Source organism: Sciurus vulgaris, assembly GCF_902686455.1.
Source record: "Sciurus vulgaris genome assembly, chromosome: 7".
Taxonomy (NCBI): Eukaryota; Metazoa; Chordata; class Mammalia; order Rodentia; family Sciuridae; genus Sciurus; species Sciurus vulgaris.
Window position 1 is genome coordinate 154,433,350 of NC_136467.1, and position 18,615 is coordinate 154,451,964.

Sequence of the window (18,615 nt, forward strand, 5' to 3'; positions counted from 1 at the left end):
AACTGTGGGCAGGGGCATGCCTGGAGGAAGCAGGTCTCCGGGACGTGCCCTTGGGCGTTATGCCCAGTCCCCTCGCTCCCTCCTCTTTCTGCTCCCTGGCTGTGGTGAGATGAGCAGCTTTCCTCTCCCATGCCCGTCCACCAAGACGTTCTGCCTCACTTGGGCCAGAGCGATGGAGCTGACCAAGCACAGACTGAACTTGGGAAACCACAACCTCAAAATACACCATTCCTCCTCTAAGTTGCTCCGGTCAGGTATTTTGGTGACCGTGACACAGAGCTGATTAAGACAGTAGTGTTTCTTAATCTCACCACTATTGAGACTTTGGGCTGGATGATTTTTCGTTGTGAGGATTGTCAAGTGCATCACAAGGTAGATAGCAGTGTCTCTGATCTCTACCCACTAGTGCTACCCAAAAGCATTCCCCATCGTGACCACCAAAGGTGTCCACAGAAAAAGCCCAATATTCCCCTGGACACAAAACCACCTCTGGATAACAACAGTTATTCCAGAGGAAATCACCCTCTGTCCTTCAAGGCCATTCACAGCACAACCGCCCCTCAAAGACAATCCAGAAGAAAGACAGGCAGTGTCTGCCTACAAGAGGCCCCGGGAGATGGCCTCCCAACAGAGGCCACACAGCCTGGCACGTGACCTCCTGTTCAGGAACAAAGAGATTACTCAGCCTGTTCGTATGTGATTTTTACACACACACGCACAAACTCACCCCCTTCTTTAAGAAAGGCTTAAATTATAAGGTGGACCATTTAGATAGCCAGAAACCAGTCCAGAGAAGTTTTGCTCACAGGCTGAGGGGATGTGTGCGGACATCATTTATCACTGAGCCCAGGGGAGTGCAGGTCTGCATGTCTTTCCTTGTGAGGAATGTCCTCCTTGCCTGGATGAACGGCTGGACGCTCCCCTGCAGCCCACTCCTGGGCCCTGTGGTGGCGCTGCGTTCAGTCCCCACTCGCTCCACCTAGGGTACAACCTCACGAGCTCACCTACGCCAGCTCACTGTTCTACCTACACGGTGGAGTGGTGTGAGACTGTCTCACCCGGTGTCCCCCGGATTGCGGGAGATGACGCCTGGTCCTTTATGTGGCACTCAGGAGGCACTGAAAGAGCGGCGGCCGTGGTTGGACGCGGGGCCCTGCGGGGCCGCGTCCTCGGTGCTGTTCCTCCCACCATGGAGCCCGCGGGCCGCTGGCGTCTCCACGCTCCCCCTCGGCTCTCACACGCCATGGCGGGCCCAGCCAGGCCACAGGCCAGAGACCGGCTCTCACACCCCAGCCGCGCTCCGCCGCCAGCTCCAGCCGGAGACCGAGAGACAGGGGACAGAAGCTACTCTGGTCATGGTCACCTGCCTTCCTTCCCTCAAGTCAACGTCCGTTGTCGTCATTACCCAACTGGTACCGATCTCTCAGTCTCCCTCTAAAAAGCGAGCATGCACACGCCACCTAAAAACACCGAGCTGGGCAGGCACACTCCGGGCTGAGCCGGGTGACCAGGATCAGGTCTCCCTCCCGCTCCCCGTCTTCATGCTCGGCACACTTAGCAGCACACAGATGCCTCTGCCGGGTTTTGCGGGTTGTTTAATAAGTGATTAGCGGAGAGATTTCTCCTTCACTGATAGCGCGGATTTCCTCCTGCTCTTCGCCGGCGGAATATAAGTCAGCCTGGGTCTGACGGCTCCTGCGCTGTCTGTACTGATCACCCTTCTTTGTCTCAAAACATAATATTCAATTATAACTTCACCGATGACTTCAAATTCCGTCTTCCCTCAGGGAAAACAATACCCATAACTAAGGTTTATGAAAAATTATTAGTCATAGCAAATCCGAAAAAATAAATTGGATTTTTAGAATCTGTGATTTTTAGCACATTAGGCTTTTTGTCAGGAAGGCAGCGCTTGCAGATCATGCCGGAGGAATAACCAAGCAGCCGTCCCGGGCCGCTCCCAGATGGGCACGGGGAGAAGGCGGCTGTGGAATTTGCTGGATTGTGAAATTTGCTTTTGGAGAAGGAAATGTCACCTAATGGGCAGAGGACATGGGGCAACTCTTGGTGACTTCTCCCTAGGCCCCTGAGTCACACTGTCATTTCCGCCCCTCACCTGAATTCCGGCCCTCCACCGAGAACTATAAGAAAGCCAGCTGAGCCCGACGCACAGGCTGGACTGGCTCACTTCTGGCACCGCTTAGTCCCTTCCACGAGCACATGCGTGTGGTACACAAACACACACATACACGTGCACAATCTCTGTGCAAAGGACACTCCTCCACTGGCCTGAGGAAATCAATGCACAGCTGGCAAATATTTGAGCTGCATTCATATCAGTGATTCCTTTACGAAAAACAAATTCCAACCAGCGCACTCTCAAGGACCCTGAAGAGAATATCATGGCATTTTATCTTTAAAAAAAAAAAATGCTTTTCTAAATGGAGAAGGACTTTTTCTTGGATAAAAACCCCAAGCCAGTGCTCCTGCGTGTATCAAATTTCCTCCTTCAAATCTCATCCCTAACTCCATCCCGCCTTGCTCTTCAAAGCTGTTTAGCAAAGACAGACCATTTTCCACATTAAAACACACTCCGTCCCTGTGGCTATTCTTTGGAAACACGCTGGAGCGCTGAAGGAGCTCTGTTAGGTTGGTCAGGTCCTTCCACCCCGGGCACCTGGCAGGTTTGACTTCCCATAGGCACAGCAAGGGCAGGTAGCAGACAACACAGAGCTTGAAAGACAGCCCCGGTTGCCTGGCCGAGACGCACGTTCAAGGGCATGGAGGATACCTGATCGACTGGGATCTCAACCCGCGTGTCTTCATCTTCTTGGACTTCGGCTGCCCCCCGCATTTCCGACCTCTCTTCTCCAGCTTTGAAAATGCCTTCATCTGTTATTGGAGACAAACACAGTGAAAAATCAAAGTCCAATGCTGCCATCGTGTGGCTGGGCACTCAAACTGCAGCAGCATCCCGGGAGGGGGTTGTCAGTAGTATTTCTGTTCCCTTTCCAGAGACAGGACTTGGGCCACCTCTGCCTCTCCCCACAACTCTCCTACATCTTCACTGGGGAAAGGTTCGGAGCTCTGCGGGAACCCCTGCTCGACCTTGGCTACTGATCTGGCAACGCAAGCCTATAAGGGGAACACCCACGAGGTTCCCAGTTCTCCCCACCTAGCCACCAACTGGCCATGAGATTTGGTGCTTTACAATGCTACTTTTCCCAGGGAAATGCTACACACTCGATATAATGTATTGGAATAATTCCCTCTGTTCAGAGCAATGTAGAAAATATTTTTACTATAAAGGAATCATCCAGCTGACTCCACATGCACACACACAAAAAAAATCAATATCCTTTACTTCACAGATTTCTACAAGATTTTCACAACCTATGACTTTAAATCCCTAAGTATAAAATGTAGCCTGAATCTCTAAGTCTGTAGATTAAGCTCCTTCAACTTGCTTTCCCTGGGAAAGCAATCATGGCTGTTTTCCATATTTGAAGTCGTTTTACTGTCTCCCCTCAGCCTTTCTTCTCCAGGCCAAGTAATCACGGCGTCCTGGGCCCATTTGTCATTCTGTCTGTCTACTTGCCTCGAGACAGGTTAATGCTTCAGCGTTCTCACACATGTTTTCTCTGTCCAGTGTTGAAGGCTCTCCAGGGACAGAAACCCTACCTCCTTCCCTGGTAATCTATTACCGTGTCTGATTACCCCTAAAGTCTGGAAAATATCTTTTTATCCTTTGTCTTACAGTCCCCCGTTTCCGTGACAGAAGCGTGTGTGCCAGACCACAAGTACTTAACGTGTTTCACATGATGACTCCACATGGCCACAGTCACGAGGCCACCCTGGATTGATGTGCAGTATGTTCATGCATTTGTTGTGGGTCGATGCTCTGTGAGGCACACTGAGCCCAGGTGCAGCCCGAGGTGGGAAGGAGGCAGATGGTTCCCCGGGTTGCTCATGGTCCAACCAGGAGAGGGTGCAGCCTGGGTGAGGTGTTGGGGGGCCGGTGCTGCCATGGTGAAGGGCAACTCAGAGTCACAGAGGACAAGAAGACGCAGCCAGGTGGGAAGTGACGGTGTGGGAGGGAGGCCTGCTGGCACCTTAGAAGACATCGATTTAATCAGACGCCAGGCTCGGGAGACCACCCCTAGAACGGGGCCATGGCTATTTGGGAGACACTTCTGTGTCCAAATGCTACACCTGCTTACAAAGACCACACAGAAACCTGCAGGCACTGGGAGAAGGTATTCTTAATACTCGCCTTCAAGGAAATGCTTAACTGTATCCCAGCAGAGCCAGGAATGATCTGCAGATGTGTTTTTAGAATAAGCTTTCCACCAGAAAAGAAGAATGCAATCGATAATAGCAAAATAAAATTGAAAGGGCACTGAAATGGAAAATGGCAGCCATGAGGACATAGAGACACACCAGCAAAGCTCAGCACTGCCACAGTGACATGCAGAGGATGCGGGCAGAGTGTCTGCTTTGGGCAAGGGAGGGTTTTGCTCCACGGTGCCCTGAGATGTTTAAGCCAGCTCCTTAGCAGCTCCAGGCAAGAGACGAAGGTCAGGAAGGAACAGACAGAGACCAAACACGGAAGAGCAGCTAGGAAGCTACTGCGTGGCAGGACAGTGCCCACTCAGGGTTTAATATTTAACCAGGAAGGCTGTGCGAAACTAAAGGTGGTATAGTACTGATTCTTAAAGAAAACATTTTAAGAGCACTTTTATTATAAATTGCTTGTGTAAATTATGCATTTTAGAAAACAGAAAATGAAGAAAATAAGCACCTTCTGATCTCATGACCCAGAGATAACTGTCACTAATATTTGGTGACTCTCTCTCCACTTCTCTATCTCTCTCACACACATGTGTGCACACATAGATAGAAAACTGGATCTTCTTGCATATATAATTTATGTCATTTCTTTATGTTAAAGTCACATTGTCTTTGCCATGCCATTAAATACTACTTGGGAACAATAAAATAGGGGGATGGCACATCATCATTAATGAAAAATACAACAAAAATGAAACTTTATTAATGCATAGGGTAAGCTGATGCAGCTGATTGATTGGTGGTCATGTATCACGACCTACTAAAAACTGGCCACTCTGGGAAGTGGGGTGGGGCTGCTCTGAGGGCTTAGATCTGTCAGGGAGACCACAGACCTAGGCCGTTGCTCATTCTTCACGCAGCCTGGACCTCTTTCCTGTCTTCCGGGCCTCATCTTCCAAGACTGAGCAGAGTGCAGAGTACACAATAACTGCTCGATAATCGTTCATCCCAACATGAGACAAAAGACGGATTGCCTAGTTTAATCTCCTACTGGCACTGATTCCCCTCCTGCCCCATGTCCCCTGTTCCCCACCTCCTCCCACACTCTGCTCAATATTTAATTTCCTCTCCCAAAAATAGCCCCTGGAGGGGTTGGCTTCCCAACTCTTGTACAACTAACTCGCCCGACTTCTCGTCCTCTTCTTGAATGCCCTTCTACCTCGTGCCAAAGGGAACCTCAAAGCGACGCTCCTCCCACCCTGTATCCTACCCCAGGATGAGCCATCCCGCATCCCAGCCCGGAAGGCCAGGGCTCTCCAGCTCCATGGGCACCCCTCAGTCACACCTCACCACCCACCCTTATCACCCAGAGTGACCTCAACCATGTCCCAGGTCAAAACCAAGGTGCACAGGGTCAGGAGCCACTGGCCCCTTCACGTCCCCTGCCTGTGCTTTACCACCGACTCCCTGTGTCTGCCCTGCCCTGTGTGGCTGTCTGTCAGAGTCCCGCTCACCGCACGCCCTGTTTGATGTCAATGTCCACAAGGATCACCTCCATCTTACCCCCGAAGCCCACAACCAAAGAAGACCACAGCGCTCTCCTGTGCTAGTCTCCGTCTCACAGACGGGGCTGCTCTCAGATCAGACCCGCTGCCTCCCTGCTGGACCACGGCTTCTGTCTCTGTGAGATCCGCATCGGCACACTGTCGGCCCCACCGCAGGTTCTGAGAAAATGTGGGTCCAGCTGAACTCACAGCACAAGGCAGTATATAAACACCAAACTCAGCGTTGCCTGGAAGGGCGAGTTAGAGCAGAATGTGGATGTCTGTACCTCCACCCAAGGCAAGACCAGTGGGCCAACATGAAGGCTCAAAAGGAAATCAGAAAATCAAAGTCATTCGACACAAAAGATTTGCCAACAAAGCCAAACTTGGAAGACAAAGAATGAATGATATAATAAGAATATGCTTCCTTTCTGTCAACGCCACAGGAAAACATAACAGAAGACACCCTCCATGGACGACGTCAAAGAAAAAATATTGACAATTCAGCACACTTGTGTGCAAGGAGAGACTGAGAGAATTTGCAAAAGTGCTGCATGTTTTATAAAGGGTGCTAGCATTCGAACTTCTCGAAACCTTGCCACCATCCTTTCATTATTACAATGGTTTTGCTGTGCACAGAAAATCGGCGATTTACACCATGGTCGCTATGATCGTGTGTGAGTGTTACCTGGTGGTTACCATGGCAGCCTCAGGCTTCCTACCCACGACTTAGGAAGGGCGGGGCCAGCTGGGGAGAAGGCGTTCAGACTCCAGCGGGACACAGAGCAGTTCCAGTGCCACTCAGGACATTCATAAAAACAGCCACTCAGTCTCCTCCAAGCCAACATCAGCGGGCTCGTGACCCTTTTTGCCACAGACTGTGCTTCTGCAAACTTTTGGTGTGCCACTAGTGGTCTTGCGCACATTCAAGGTTTCTTCGAGGTCACCTTTTAATCGCATTAGCACAACTTCAAACTGTTCATGAAACCGTTTATCTAGTTTCAGTGTTAGCAATCTTGCTTCCTCTGAAATTAATTGCACATGGTCAGAACAATAGCAGCATGCCTTATGGCCTATGAATGCAAACTCCCCCTTTGAGGTAGGAAGTTAGGTCCTCGGGTAAGATGACCCCGTGCTGGTGCACCACCTGGGGCTGCCCAGTCTAGCAGAACACCCGAGCTTGATGTCAGGAGTCGCATCTCTACCCCTGCCTCCCACAAGCTGCTTGCAGCAGTACCCCATGGGGGTGCACGTGGCAAAGTGTCAATGGCCACTCAGGATGAGCCTCTGCAAGTTCTCATTACTTGGTCTCCTAGCAGCTTTTAAAACAGTGCTTTGTCCCTCTCCCTCTCCCCCGCCCCTTCTCTCCTCTCCCTCTCCCGTTCACTACTCTGGTTTCACCAGCATCACCAGCAGCTCCTCCCGGTGTGCCTGGCCAGCCATCCTCCCCTGCTCAGCTCCTCAGTCTTAGGCCACCCACACTGCACGCAGGTCTGCCTCTCCACTTACACTCTTCACAGACCATCTCATCGAGATCGAGATCGTAGCTGGGACACCATCCATCTGCTGATAGTTCCCTAGGAGACATCTTCAAGCCCAAGATCTTCACAGATCCTAAACATAAATAGTCACCTAGTTGCCTAACTTAACATCTCCTGTTGGCTGTCTGATAGGAATGCACCAAGGATAGAACGGAACTAAACCCAAACTACTCCTACCCCAGACTCCCCGCCCCAGGGAATGGCACCACCACTGGGAATTAGCCTCACCTCCCTTTTGCCAGTCTTCCCCCGAGCCATTCCACGGTTAAGGCTTGTCAGTTCAGTCTCTTTCAATAAATGTCCCAAACAGCCATTATTTTTATCTCCACTACTAATGAGGTCTGGTCGCCACCATGTGGTGGGTGGGCTGCTGCAACCCTTCAGTGAATCTCTTCTTGAGCCTGGTCCTCCTCCCCTGCCGTCCTGCACACGGTCCTCCAGGCACCAGACCAGTGATTTTAACAGTGACGAGTCCCTGAACCTGCCCACAGCCCGGAGCTCTCCGGCATCACTCCCCACACGGTGTGCTCCCATTTCCTTTCCGGAACTTACAGGATGAAATGACCGGAGCCCCAGTTCTACCCAGAGCCCCCAGAAGGAGCGCAGCCAGAAGGCCTGGAGTTCAGCCTGGAGAGGCTCATCTGGGAATTCTAACCTCCAGAGCTAGGATACACCTGTCTTGTTTTTAAACTAACTAGTTGGTGAGGATATGTTACAGCAGCAAGAAGAAACTGATACCCCACACGTCTTAAAGGAGTGGGAGAGACTCTGAGGGCAGCAGTCACCAGCGATCCCCCTGTGACCCCAGCAGATGACCCCTGGGTGGGGGCAAGCAATGCAATACCTTCTCCCCTCCCGCCCACAGGTCCATGGTCAGAGAGTCCTCCTTGGCCCTCTGCCCTCTGTCTTCCTTCCCTGTTATTACTTCTCTCTCTCCCTCCCTGCAAGGTGCAAAACACCGCGACCACCCCCACCCCACACTCACATGTCCGCCAGGAGAAAATGGATTAGATATTCCAACTTGTCCCCTGCCCTAAACCTTTGTGATCACAGCCATCCGCTAACAGGCTAGAGAGCGAGGACAGCTTTGACACACCATACTGCTCTCGTTCAATCACTACACCAAGGATCAAATCCAACGCTCGGATGCACGCTGCACCCAAATTCAGCGCTAATCTCCTCTCTCTGAATCGTGAACAGACACCTTAGCGCACGTGACACAGCAAAGCAGTAACAAACACTCTCGTAAAAGTAAAAACACTCCTCCATTATTTCTCACTTATCCCTCAGGAATTTTACCGCCTACACGCGACGCGGAGCCACCCAGGAAGGAAGTCGTGTGGCTTCTGCATTGTGTGATAAATGGGGACCCACCATCGCCACATCGCCAAGCCGACGCTCCTGTTTGGGGCCTCCCTGCAGCGGTGGTGGCTGGAGTGACAGCAGCGCTGGCCGCCATGCACCCAGGTTTCAGCCCAACACCACCGCTGTTCTTCAGTGTGCCTGCGTAAGGGACGTTCGCCAAAGGTCACTGAGGATGGCCGGTACTTAAGGCCGACAATCTAGCTCTCTCACCAGAATCGTTACACATTTCTCTTCAATCGCATCACATGCCACATTCTAGTATCTTTAGGGTTTAAAATTGATTGAAACTCAGCTGGATGAACAAGAAGAAAAATAACCCCACCACGACCAGTTCTGAACACTTGGTGAAAGTCTTTGGCTATCTGCTAACTGGGGGCTCGGGTGTGCTACTAAGACGCTCTAGCAAAAATGCTAAGTCACACTTAAAGCCAACTGCTTTTAAAAAGCAGTTCTTTAAACTTACTGGGGGAAGCATGGGGAACACGGAGTTTATGGCCTTGAAGACATAAAATGATACTCTAAGGAAAAAAACAGGCCTATTCACAACACTCTCGATGTGTCACATCAGTCACCAGAGGCAGAGCTGAAGATAGAGAGAGAGCCACTACAAGCTTAATGTGAACGAGGCCATACAGAGGACACACTGAATTCCTACGCCATCTTCATTCCTAGAGACTGCTGACATGCTGGTGACACTAGGCAGCCCCTGGAAGCAGGGCCTGAAGGAAGGAGACTGACACTCAGCCCACAGCGAGGAAGGGAGGGAGGGAGCAAGGGAGGGAGGGAGAAGGGAAGGAGGGAAGGAGGGAGGGAAGGAGGGAGGGAAGGAGGGAAGGAGGGAGGGAAGGAGGGAGGGAGGGAAGCCGCAAGCACCATCTCCTCAGGCACAAAAGTGAGCCAGGCTGCCTCTGATCCCCGACAGGAGTGACAGGCCCCGCTGCCTGGCCACCCCTGGAGGAAGGTGCACTGTCAGGGAAGATTCAAAACCAGTGACAGCTTGGGCTCGGAACACCTAATCACCCGCTGATTTTTCATCGCTGACCCCCACACGTTCCTTTGTGCCCCATGAGCTCAAGTAGAAACTCTTCACAGGAACGAGAACATCATGCCATGATTTTCTTTAGCAATTTATGACATTACCAGAAAATAACTTTCTCAATACACTTACATGGGCTCAATTTTTTTTTGTCACTGCCGCTTGAAATATCTGGCTTCTTTCCATTCCCTGACTCCCACTCCAGGGTATTAAACATCTTCTGTTATGGAACTGATGTATAAATTTGACTATTAAATATTTGCACAGAATTGGTCTTAACCACCACAGGTATTTTAACTCAACTTTAAATGGATATAACAAAATATCTAAGTGTATATAGAAAGCAAAAGTAGGATTATTATCATCGATTTCCTCAGAATGCAGGTAATTTTGTTCTTATCTCTACATTTATATCTTATTCTTTTTAGATGTAGATGTTTTAGATTTTCATCAAAATCAGAAATATTCAGAGTATAAAGATTAAAGCATATATTTATAAAATACATACTTCATGGCTTTTTACTTTATAACCTCTATGAATTTTTGTATGATCTGAAGTCTGTATCAGATATGTGGGCCTGAGAATAATAAGTATCTCTGAGGAGTTTTTACATAAACCAACAAGAATATGCAGCTTTACGTTTTCATGTCTAACCTTGTAGCCTTATGAAAATTGCACTGCAAATTAGTTTTAATTCATCAGAATAATTGAATTGTTCCTCTTCCCACCCCAGTGACTTGGAGTCACCTAGTAAGTGGCCTAAAATTCATGATTCCTGTTCTTCATTCTGCCTGGTCCCACAATCTCCAGGTGACCTTTCCTATCCTGGTGTGTGAATGAGCCACATGTCACCAGTTCTGTACTCCAGAAAATGTGTCACAGTGACACGGGCAGCGCTCGCTGGTAGCTTCTGAACCTTGGCTCTTTCATCCACGTGCCAGGCCAGCAGGCTCAGGCCCGTGCGGGGTCCACCCCGGGGAAGAAGGACAGGCAGCGACCTCAAGGGGCTTGCTATCGCTGGGGAGTGAAATGGAGAAATCCAGAACACAGACGGCAAGCACCGCACAGGCTGCTGAGCATGCCCAGCCCAGGGAAGGAGAGGAGGGCCTCAGAGGGAGCCTGTGGGAGGCACTCAGCGGAAGGAGCAGCGCGGGCCAGCTGCAGGCACCACAGGCAGTCCGTGGCTGCACCAGGCTGCGGTGGGGGAGTGGCAGGGCATGAGGCTGGCAGGGGACTGACTCAGAGAGCTTGTGGGGTGACCAAGGGTCTGAACTGTCCACCGGGAGGACGGAGAGCCACCGCAGGACTGCAGGCAGGGTGTGGGCTCACAGGAGCACCCCAGACAGGAGGGGAGACTCAGAGGTCTTACCACTCAAAAGACAGTGCTGAGGGGTCAGCATGGGGGACCAGGGGAGAGTCTGGGCTGTGGGTCAGACGGAAGCCACCCTAGCAAGGGTAGAAGTGGGAGGGCAGTGAGGCTGGAAACCAGCGAGACAAAGAAATGGGATGGGAAACAAGGCGCGCAGGGAGACGAGCCAGCTCCAAAGCCCAGGAGTCTGCACGCAGCACCAGCCCCGGCTATAAGAAGGCAAGAGCTATGGGGTTGACAGAGGGACAAGAGACACAGAGAGGCTGTGCTGGTAGGACTCCCTGACGGACATCTGTGGGAGGTAGAAGGGGAGAAAGCTGAAGGAGACACCTAAGATCCCAAGAGCTGAAGGAGGCGCCTGAGATCCCAAGAGCTGAAGGAGGCGCCTGAGATCCCAAGAGCTGAAGGAGGCGCCTGAGATCCCAAGAGCTGAAGGAGGCGCCTGAGATCCCAAGAGCTGAAGGAGGCGCCTGAGATCCCAGTCCACAGGGCTGGTCATGCTATTTACCAGGACGGGGCAGAAAGGGAAGGAAGGGAGTGGGGAGTTCAGAAGGATGTGATGAGTCCTGGTTTAACATGTAGACGTTCCTCGATTTATGATGGGGCCGCGTCCCAGTAAACCCACCCTAAGTTGGATGCGTTGTAAGCTGTAAACGTGTTTGACACACACAGACTGCCCAATATCACCACTGAGCAACGCGGGCACTGTGGAGTATCTGCTGTGTCCCTGGTGAACTTGAGGCTGACTGAGAAGTACAGCTCATTGCCACTGCCCAGCATCACAAGGGAAGACTGTGATGGTTAATCTGAATTGTCTACACCATTGGATTAAGAGATGCCTAAGAAAGCTGGGCGTGGTGGTGCACACCTATAATCCCAGTGCTCAGGAGGTGGAGGCAGGAGGATGGTGAGTTCAAAGCCAGCCTCAGCAAAGCGAGGCCCTAAGCTACTCAATGAGACCCTATCTCTAAATAAAATATAAAATAGGGCTGGGGGTGTGGCTCAGTAGTCAAGTGCCCGAATATTGAGAAATTTTGGGTATGCCAATGTTTCTAGGAATGATTAGCAAGCTGAGGGGCAGACCTACTCTAAATGTGAGCAGCTCTGTCCAATGGGCTGGGGGCTTGGATGGAACAAAAAGGAGGAAGAACGAGAGAGCAGAGCAGAGCAGATGGTCCTCCTTGATGGGCCTCAGATTCTGTTGCAATCCCTGGAGGGCATCAGACTCCAGACCCTTTACGCTTCTGAAGCAGATTCCAACTGGCAACTCTCCAAGGAGTTCTGGGGCCTCCGAACCCAGCCTGGGGCTACAAGATTGATTCCTCTTGTTGTGAGGCTCCAGCTTCCTAGACTGAGCAGCTGCTGGTTCCTCCAGCTCTCCAGCCTGCAGACGGCCACCAGGGAACTGTGCAGCTTCTGCTCATGTGAGCCAATGGTCAAGAAACCAAGACGGTCCATCTCAAAAACATAAATGAAACTGGAACTATACTTCATGAGTCTGCCTCTCATTCTTACTACACAGATGTTCCCGGAGTTCAAATCTTAGCTAGAATACTTCAGTGAATTGTGACACAGTAATCCCCTGCAACAGGCAGAGGTGGGCAGGCAGGTAAAACGAGAAGAGGAAGCTAGTGGCCGGCACTCAATCCAGGCCAGAGAGCACCTCCCGCTGATGTCTGAGTGAATGCATCCTACTTAGGATGGTTGTTAGCTCTTATTTCCAACAGAGACAAAAGACTCCTTTGCTTCAGAAGATCACCAAGAATCTATACAAGGAATCTCAAAAAACAGAAGCTACAGAGAAACCAGGGTAATAAAAGTCCAAAATCTATCTGCAATCACTAAGCTTGAAGTGGAAGATTAAACTAGTTCTTTTAAAAATGTTTTCAAATTATGCATTCAGCATATACCTAAGGGATTAAAAACCCAGCTCAAATACAAATATAAAAATGAGACAAATATGTGTCGTTCAAAGCTGGTTATTAGTATCAATTATTACTGAATTATGCCTTTTAATAATCTAAGCCTCCAGCATTCACTTTCAACTACTGGCAATAGTGCGTTTTAAAACAGTGTGTTTCAAGCCAGTACCACGGTAAGAGCAGACAACAGACCACTTTCAAAGCCTCTCTACTTCTGAGGCAGGTGCTGGTGTGAACTGTGGCCCCCGCTGAAGGCAAAGTGACTTCAAGTGAAAGTATGCAAATTGGTGCAAATCAGTCCTCCAGAGCCAAGGGATTGCCTTCCTCTACTGCAGTTGGCACAGGTGACACGCCTGGATTGCTCCTTCAGTCTGAGTGCAGCGTCTCTAACTTGTTCCAGCAGCTCCAGATTAGTATGCTTCTACTTGCTTTAGATAATCAGAGTTAAGATCTCTTGAAATTGAAACATTCCAGGTGTTTGTAGAGCAGTCTCAGTAACTTCTTAAGAAAATGATAAAATGTTATCAGAGTTGATGCCTTGCTAGAGACATCATTTAGCTTTGACTGGCGGTTAATCTCCCATCTGAACAAGAAGTGGAGGTTACAATGTCCCCAGGCTAGCATGCCTTGAGTGCGCTTAAAGTCTGTGATTCAAGGAACTTACGTTGATAAACAGATAAAAACGAATTTTCCCATTGGAAATGTTTCTCAGCAATAGCTACCCGGTTCCAAATTGTATTCAAAACAGCCTGAGCCAAGTTCATTTTTTTAAAAAATTCTATTTGACTCCATTTTAAGATGCTCAGTAACCACAAAATGCCCCTATGTAAGTGACAGAAACATTTCCGTAAAATGTCAAAGCATCGATGAAAGAAAAGATGGCCAGAGCTCTGCTAGTGACAGAAAGCACACAGAGCTCGGCTAGTGACAGGAAGTATACAGAGCTCTGCTAGTGACAGGAAGTATACAAAGCTCTGCTAGTGACAGGAAGTATACAGAGCTCGGTTAGTGACAGGAAGTATACAGAGCTCTGCTAGTGACAGGAAGCACACAGAGCTCTGCTAGTGACAGGAAGCACAAAAAGCTCTGCTAGTTACAGGAAGCACGCAGAGCTCTGCTAGTGACAGGAAGCATGCAGAGCTCTGCTAGTGACAGGAAGTACGCAGAGCTCTGCTAGTGACAAGAAGTATGCAGAGCTCTGCTAGTGACACGAAGTATGCAGAGCTCTGCTAGTGACAGGAAGCATGCAGAGCTCTGCTAGTGACATGAAGTATATAGAGCTCTGCTAGTGACAGGAAGTATACAGAGCTCTGCTAGTGACAGGAAGCATGCAGAGCTCTGCTAGTGACAAGAAGCATACAGAGCTCTGCTAGTGACAGGAAGCATGCACAGCTCTGCTAGCGACAGGAAGTATACAGAGCTCTGCTAGTGACAGGAAGCACGCAGAGCTCTGCTAGTGACAGGAAGCATGCAGAGCTCTGCTAGTGACAGGAAGTATACAGAGCTCTGCTAGTGTCAGGAAGCACGCAGAGCTCTGCTAGTGACAGGAAGTATACAGAGCTCTGCTAGTGACAGGAAGCACGCAGAGCTCTGCTAGTGACAGGAAGTATGCAGAGCTCTGCTAGTGACAGGAAGTATACAGAGCTCTGCTAGTGACAGGAAGCATGCAGAGCTCTGCTAGGGACAAGAAGTATACAGAGCTCTGCTAGTGACATGAAGTATACAGAGCTCTGCTAGTGACAGAAAGCATGCAGAGCTCTACTAGTGACAGGAAGTATGCAGAGCTCTGCTAGTGACAAGAAGCATACAGAGCTCTGCTAGTGACAGGAAGCATGCAGAGCTCTGCTAGTGACAGGAAGCACGCAGAGCTCTACTAGTGACAGGAAGTATGCAGAGCTCTGCTAGTGACAGGAAGCACGCAGAGCTCAGTTAGGGACAGGAAGTATGCAAGGGAGGCACGGAGCAGCAGGGCCCATCAGGAGCCCGTCAAGGGCGACAATTCAAACCAGATAAAACAAATCAGCCAGAGTTCTCCTCAGGGCGCCGGTGCTGTGGGACAGCAGTGTTGACTGAGCACCTAGCATCTGCTGGGTGCTTCTCAGCAGTATGACCGCCGGTTTGTGTGGGTCTTTAACGAAATGTCACACCTTAGGAAAGACAGGAGGCAGTCTTCCTTCCTGCTTCAGCCTGTGGCCGGAGTTCATCAGGTTCACTTTACTCCAAAAGAGTAGTTCTGTCTTCTTCAGTCTGGGGATGGTATCTCTCAGATATCCTTGATTCTTTCTTTACTGATAATTGAGTAATAAACTGACTTCTTTCCATATCGGTAGTGGAAGAGAGGCAACAATCTCTCAATAGATTTTTTTTTAGTAAACTCTAATTTTCTAATATTTTCATTGTACTAAGTGTAGTATGAATTAATTTCTCTTAGTGATTATATTTCATATACTTTCAGATACAATAAAACACAAATATGGGTAAACCTAAGAAATTATCTATTTTAGAATAAGTGGAAATGCTGAAATATCAAGAAACATTTTTGTTTTCTTCAGCACTTAACTAGAACTAAATGCAAATTAATAATAACAATATTCATGAGGATGAAGGTCAGCTCACATTTACTGGATGCTCACTGTATGACAAACATCACTCTAAGTACATCACATGTGTTGACTCATCTACTGCCCATACCCAGGCTGGTGGTAAGTTGTAGATAAGAAGCAAATTCAAAAATAAAAAATGGAAACAGCCCCACTGGGGTGGAGGTGGGGCTTGTGGAGACAGGAGGGGAGTCTGAGTTCATGATGGGAAATTAAATAAGAAAAAGAGAAAGAGAGGACATCCATTAAAATAAATCAAAATTTTACAGCCACATAAGCAAATATAGGCTGGAGGAACAAGAGAGAACAGAGGGGTATCAATTTTAAAAGTCTGGCAACTTGGGCAGGGAGCACAAGACCTGCACTTAGGCTGGGGTGCGCCTTCTGGTGTGCTGGAAGGAGACCGTCTCATCTCATTTTGCTTAAAAGGTCAGAAGATCCAGGACTTTACCTGTGTGCTTTTCTTTAAAAAAAAAAAAAAAAAATTTAAACTCTTATTGCACCTTCTAACCATCTTAGGATAATTTTTCTTCCAGATGAAGTAAAACTAGACATTTCCTAACTTGGGGTCTGGCTATTGGGATGCTTCCATAAAAGGTGCATGTACCAAAATAACCACAGATTTAACACCTGACTGCATCAGAAACCCCGGTGGAGATGGAGATGCTTACGTAGGACGTGAGTGTCACATGCACGGTGCACAGGACAAGAGCATCCACACCAATTCTATTCTGAGCTCAAAAGTGAAAAGCAAGAGGTTTAGCTTCAGGGTGAAGAATCCCCCCCCCCCCAAAATTCCATTTTCCTTAGATGGTCCTAAGTTCATATGTATTCTTTCTCATTGAAAGAAGAGCTAAAAAAAAGTGGGGGGGGGGGGGCGCGGAAATCCCAACTTGAGCTGAAAGTGTAACTGTATATAAGGCAGTAAGATAAACTGGAACATCAAATAAAACCCATCAAAAAATTGAGTAACTGCTTAAACAATGAAGTCACCAAGCACTACCAAAATCCAGCTCATTTTTATTTTCCATCATGTTTGCTTATTTGGATATAGTTTCTCTTTTTTAAGCAAAAACTGAACTTTGATTTAAAAAAAAAAAAAAAAAAGACTGGTTAAAGTATATATTTTCATCTGGGTTTGCATGTACAAAAAAAGATTAGTGGCCAAATGAATCTAGCACACATTAATGAATTCCACAACTGGGTTTAAAAGGAATCTGGCAAACCTCTATTAGACAACTTTTGGTGCGGGGGCGGGGAGCTTTTAAGTAGAGAGGGATCTCATAATATCACTGAGACCGTGTCTAACTGAATGGACTTTGTTACGAATCCAATTCTAAGACTATTTACACAGCTGATGTTACATTTAAACATACCAAACATACCACGTGTTGTTCTTAAATGCATTTTAAGCTGAACATTTGGAAAGTAGATGCAGAAACTACATGCAATGACCTCACATGGTCACATGGGCCCGGGAGCTTGGCATTTTGGCACACATGTGAACAGGGCGGATACAATCACAAAAGAGCCCCACGGCCCCTTGAAACAGCACCCAGAGGCCCCTGTTCTGTGCAAGCGTCGAGGTCCTCTCTCACTCCCCCATTTATCCACTTTCTGAGGCTCACGCAGGTCGCAGCAATTGTACCTTAACTTTGGAAAGGCCTTTGAGTTGTCAGAGATGGTGCATGCTGGCAAATGAATTACAGACGACGTGCATAAATGACAGACAATCCCCCAAAGAAATTTCTACATTAAATAAACAATCCATATAAATGTTTTGCACATCTGATTTGCTTCCCTGAATTTATTAGCTTATAAAAATAAGACATAAATCGCATTGCATAGGGATTGTGCCAGATAGGCTCTTTATAAATTATCTTGTGCCTGGGGATTTGCAGCCAGCAATAGTTGCCATACTTGGCTGTGTAACCACCAAAAGGGCACTCACACAGAGAAGGCAAATGTCATAGGGAGAAAATGGTCACAACTAATACTTTCTTAAAAGGCTGTAAGAGTAAGAACTACCTTGACCTTCACAGTTCTGGGTTCCGCATTGGTGGGAAATAAAAGTGTTTTTTAATGCATCAACAGCTCTCAATGTCTTCCTCCACCTCCCTCTTCACACAGAGGCCTAAGGTCACGTGGATCATCTGCAGGTGCCACCAGGCACACAGATTCCCACCAACCCCTCAGAAAGACAGATGGGAACGTTCCTCCCCAACAGAGCAATGTGGAGCTGGCCTCTCCGGGCTCACAGGCCAGGCTCCCCATCCAGGCTCCGTCACAGGCACCTTCCTGGTCCACTGGTCCCTTCACTCATTCATCCCCTGGCTCGACTCTGTACTGACCTCCGCGGCTCCTCCGCAGGCACCCAGGAGGACACAGAGAACAAGACAGTGCTTGCTCTGTAGGAAATGGCACACCAAGGTCCCCAGTGCTCGAGTGGACATCTGCTTGGGGCACCAGGGGGCCCAGGGGACCAAGACTCTGGACACCCAAGGAGAAGAGGGGGAGAGAGGGAGAGAAGCAGTCACACCAGGGCTGCGGCTGCAGAGCCCACTTGGACAGGCCTGTCTCGGAACCAGGAACCACTCTGTTCCCGTGAAAGGCCGAAGTGAGCAGAGGGAGACGCAGGGCCCGAGGGTGGAAGAGACCTCTAAACCCTGGAGGATGTGGGTCCTGACGGGGGGCAGCCTGGCAGGGTTTTAAGCAGAGAAGGAACCAGCCAAGATTGGAGATTTAGAAAGACCATCCCAGAAGCAGGATCTGAGGCAGCACAACTGGGGGCGGTGGGTTGGGGAGGCTGCTAGCCTGAGAAGGCGGGGGCACCCCGAGAGCTGGACACCAAAGGAGAGGCAGAATAACCCAGGGCCCGGAAGAGGCCAGGAAGACACGATGGAGGAGTCGCCAAGCTGACGGGGGACACCAGGTGCCGACGCGAAGA

The 18,615-nt window shown here is 49.1% G+C and overlaps 1 protein-coding gene across 2 annotated transcripts in view; it reads right to left on the reverse strand.

Moving 5' to 3' along the window:
- The window catches only part of DCDC2 (doublecortin domain containing 2), a 134,671-nt gene that overhangs the window by 23,091 nt on the left and 92,965 nt on the right, over positions 1 to 18,615 (reverse strand). For both annotated transcript variants that reach the window (XM_079147562.1, XM_079147563.1), the window contains one exon: positions 2,792 to 2,892. In XM_079147562.1, coding sequence (XP_079003688.1) covers positions 2,792 to 2,892 — 101 coding nt within the window. The remainder of the gene's footprint in view (positions 1 to 2,791; positions 2,893 to 18,615) is intronic.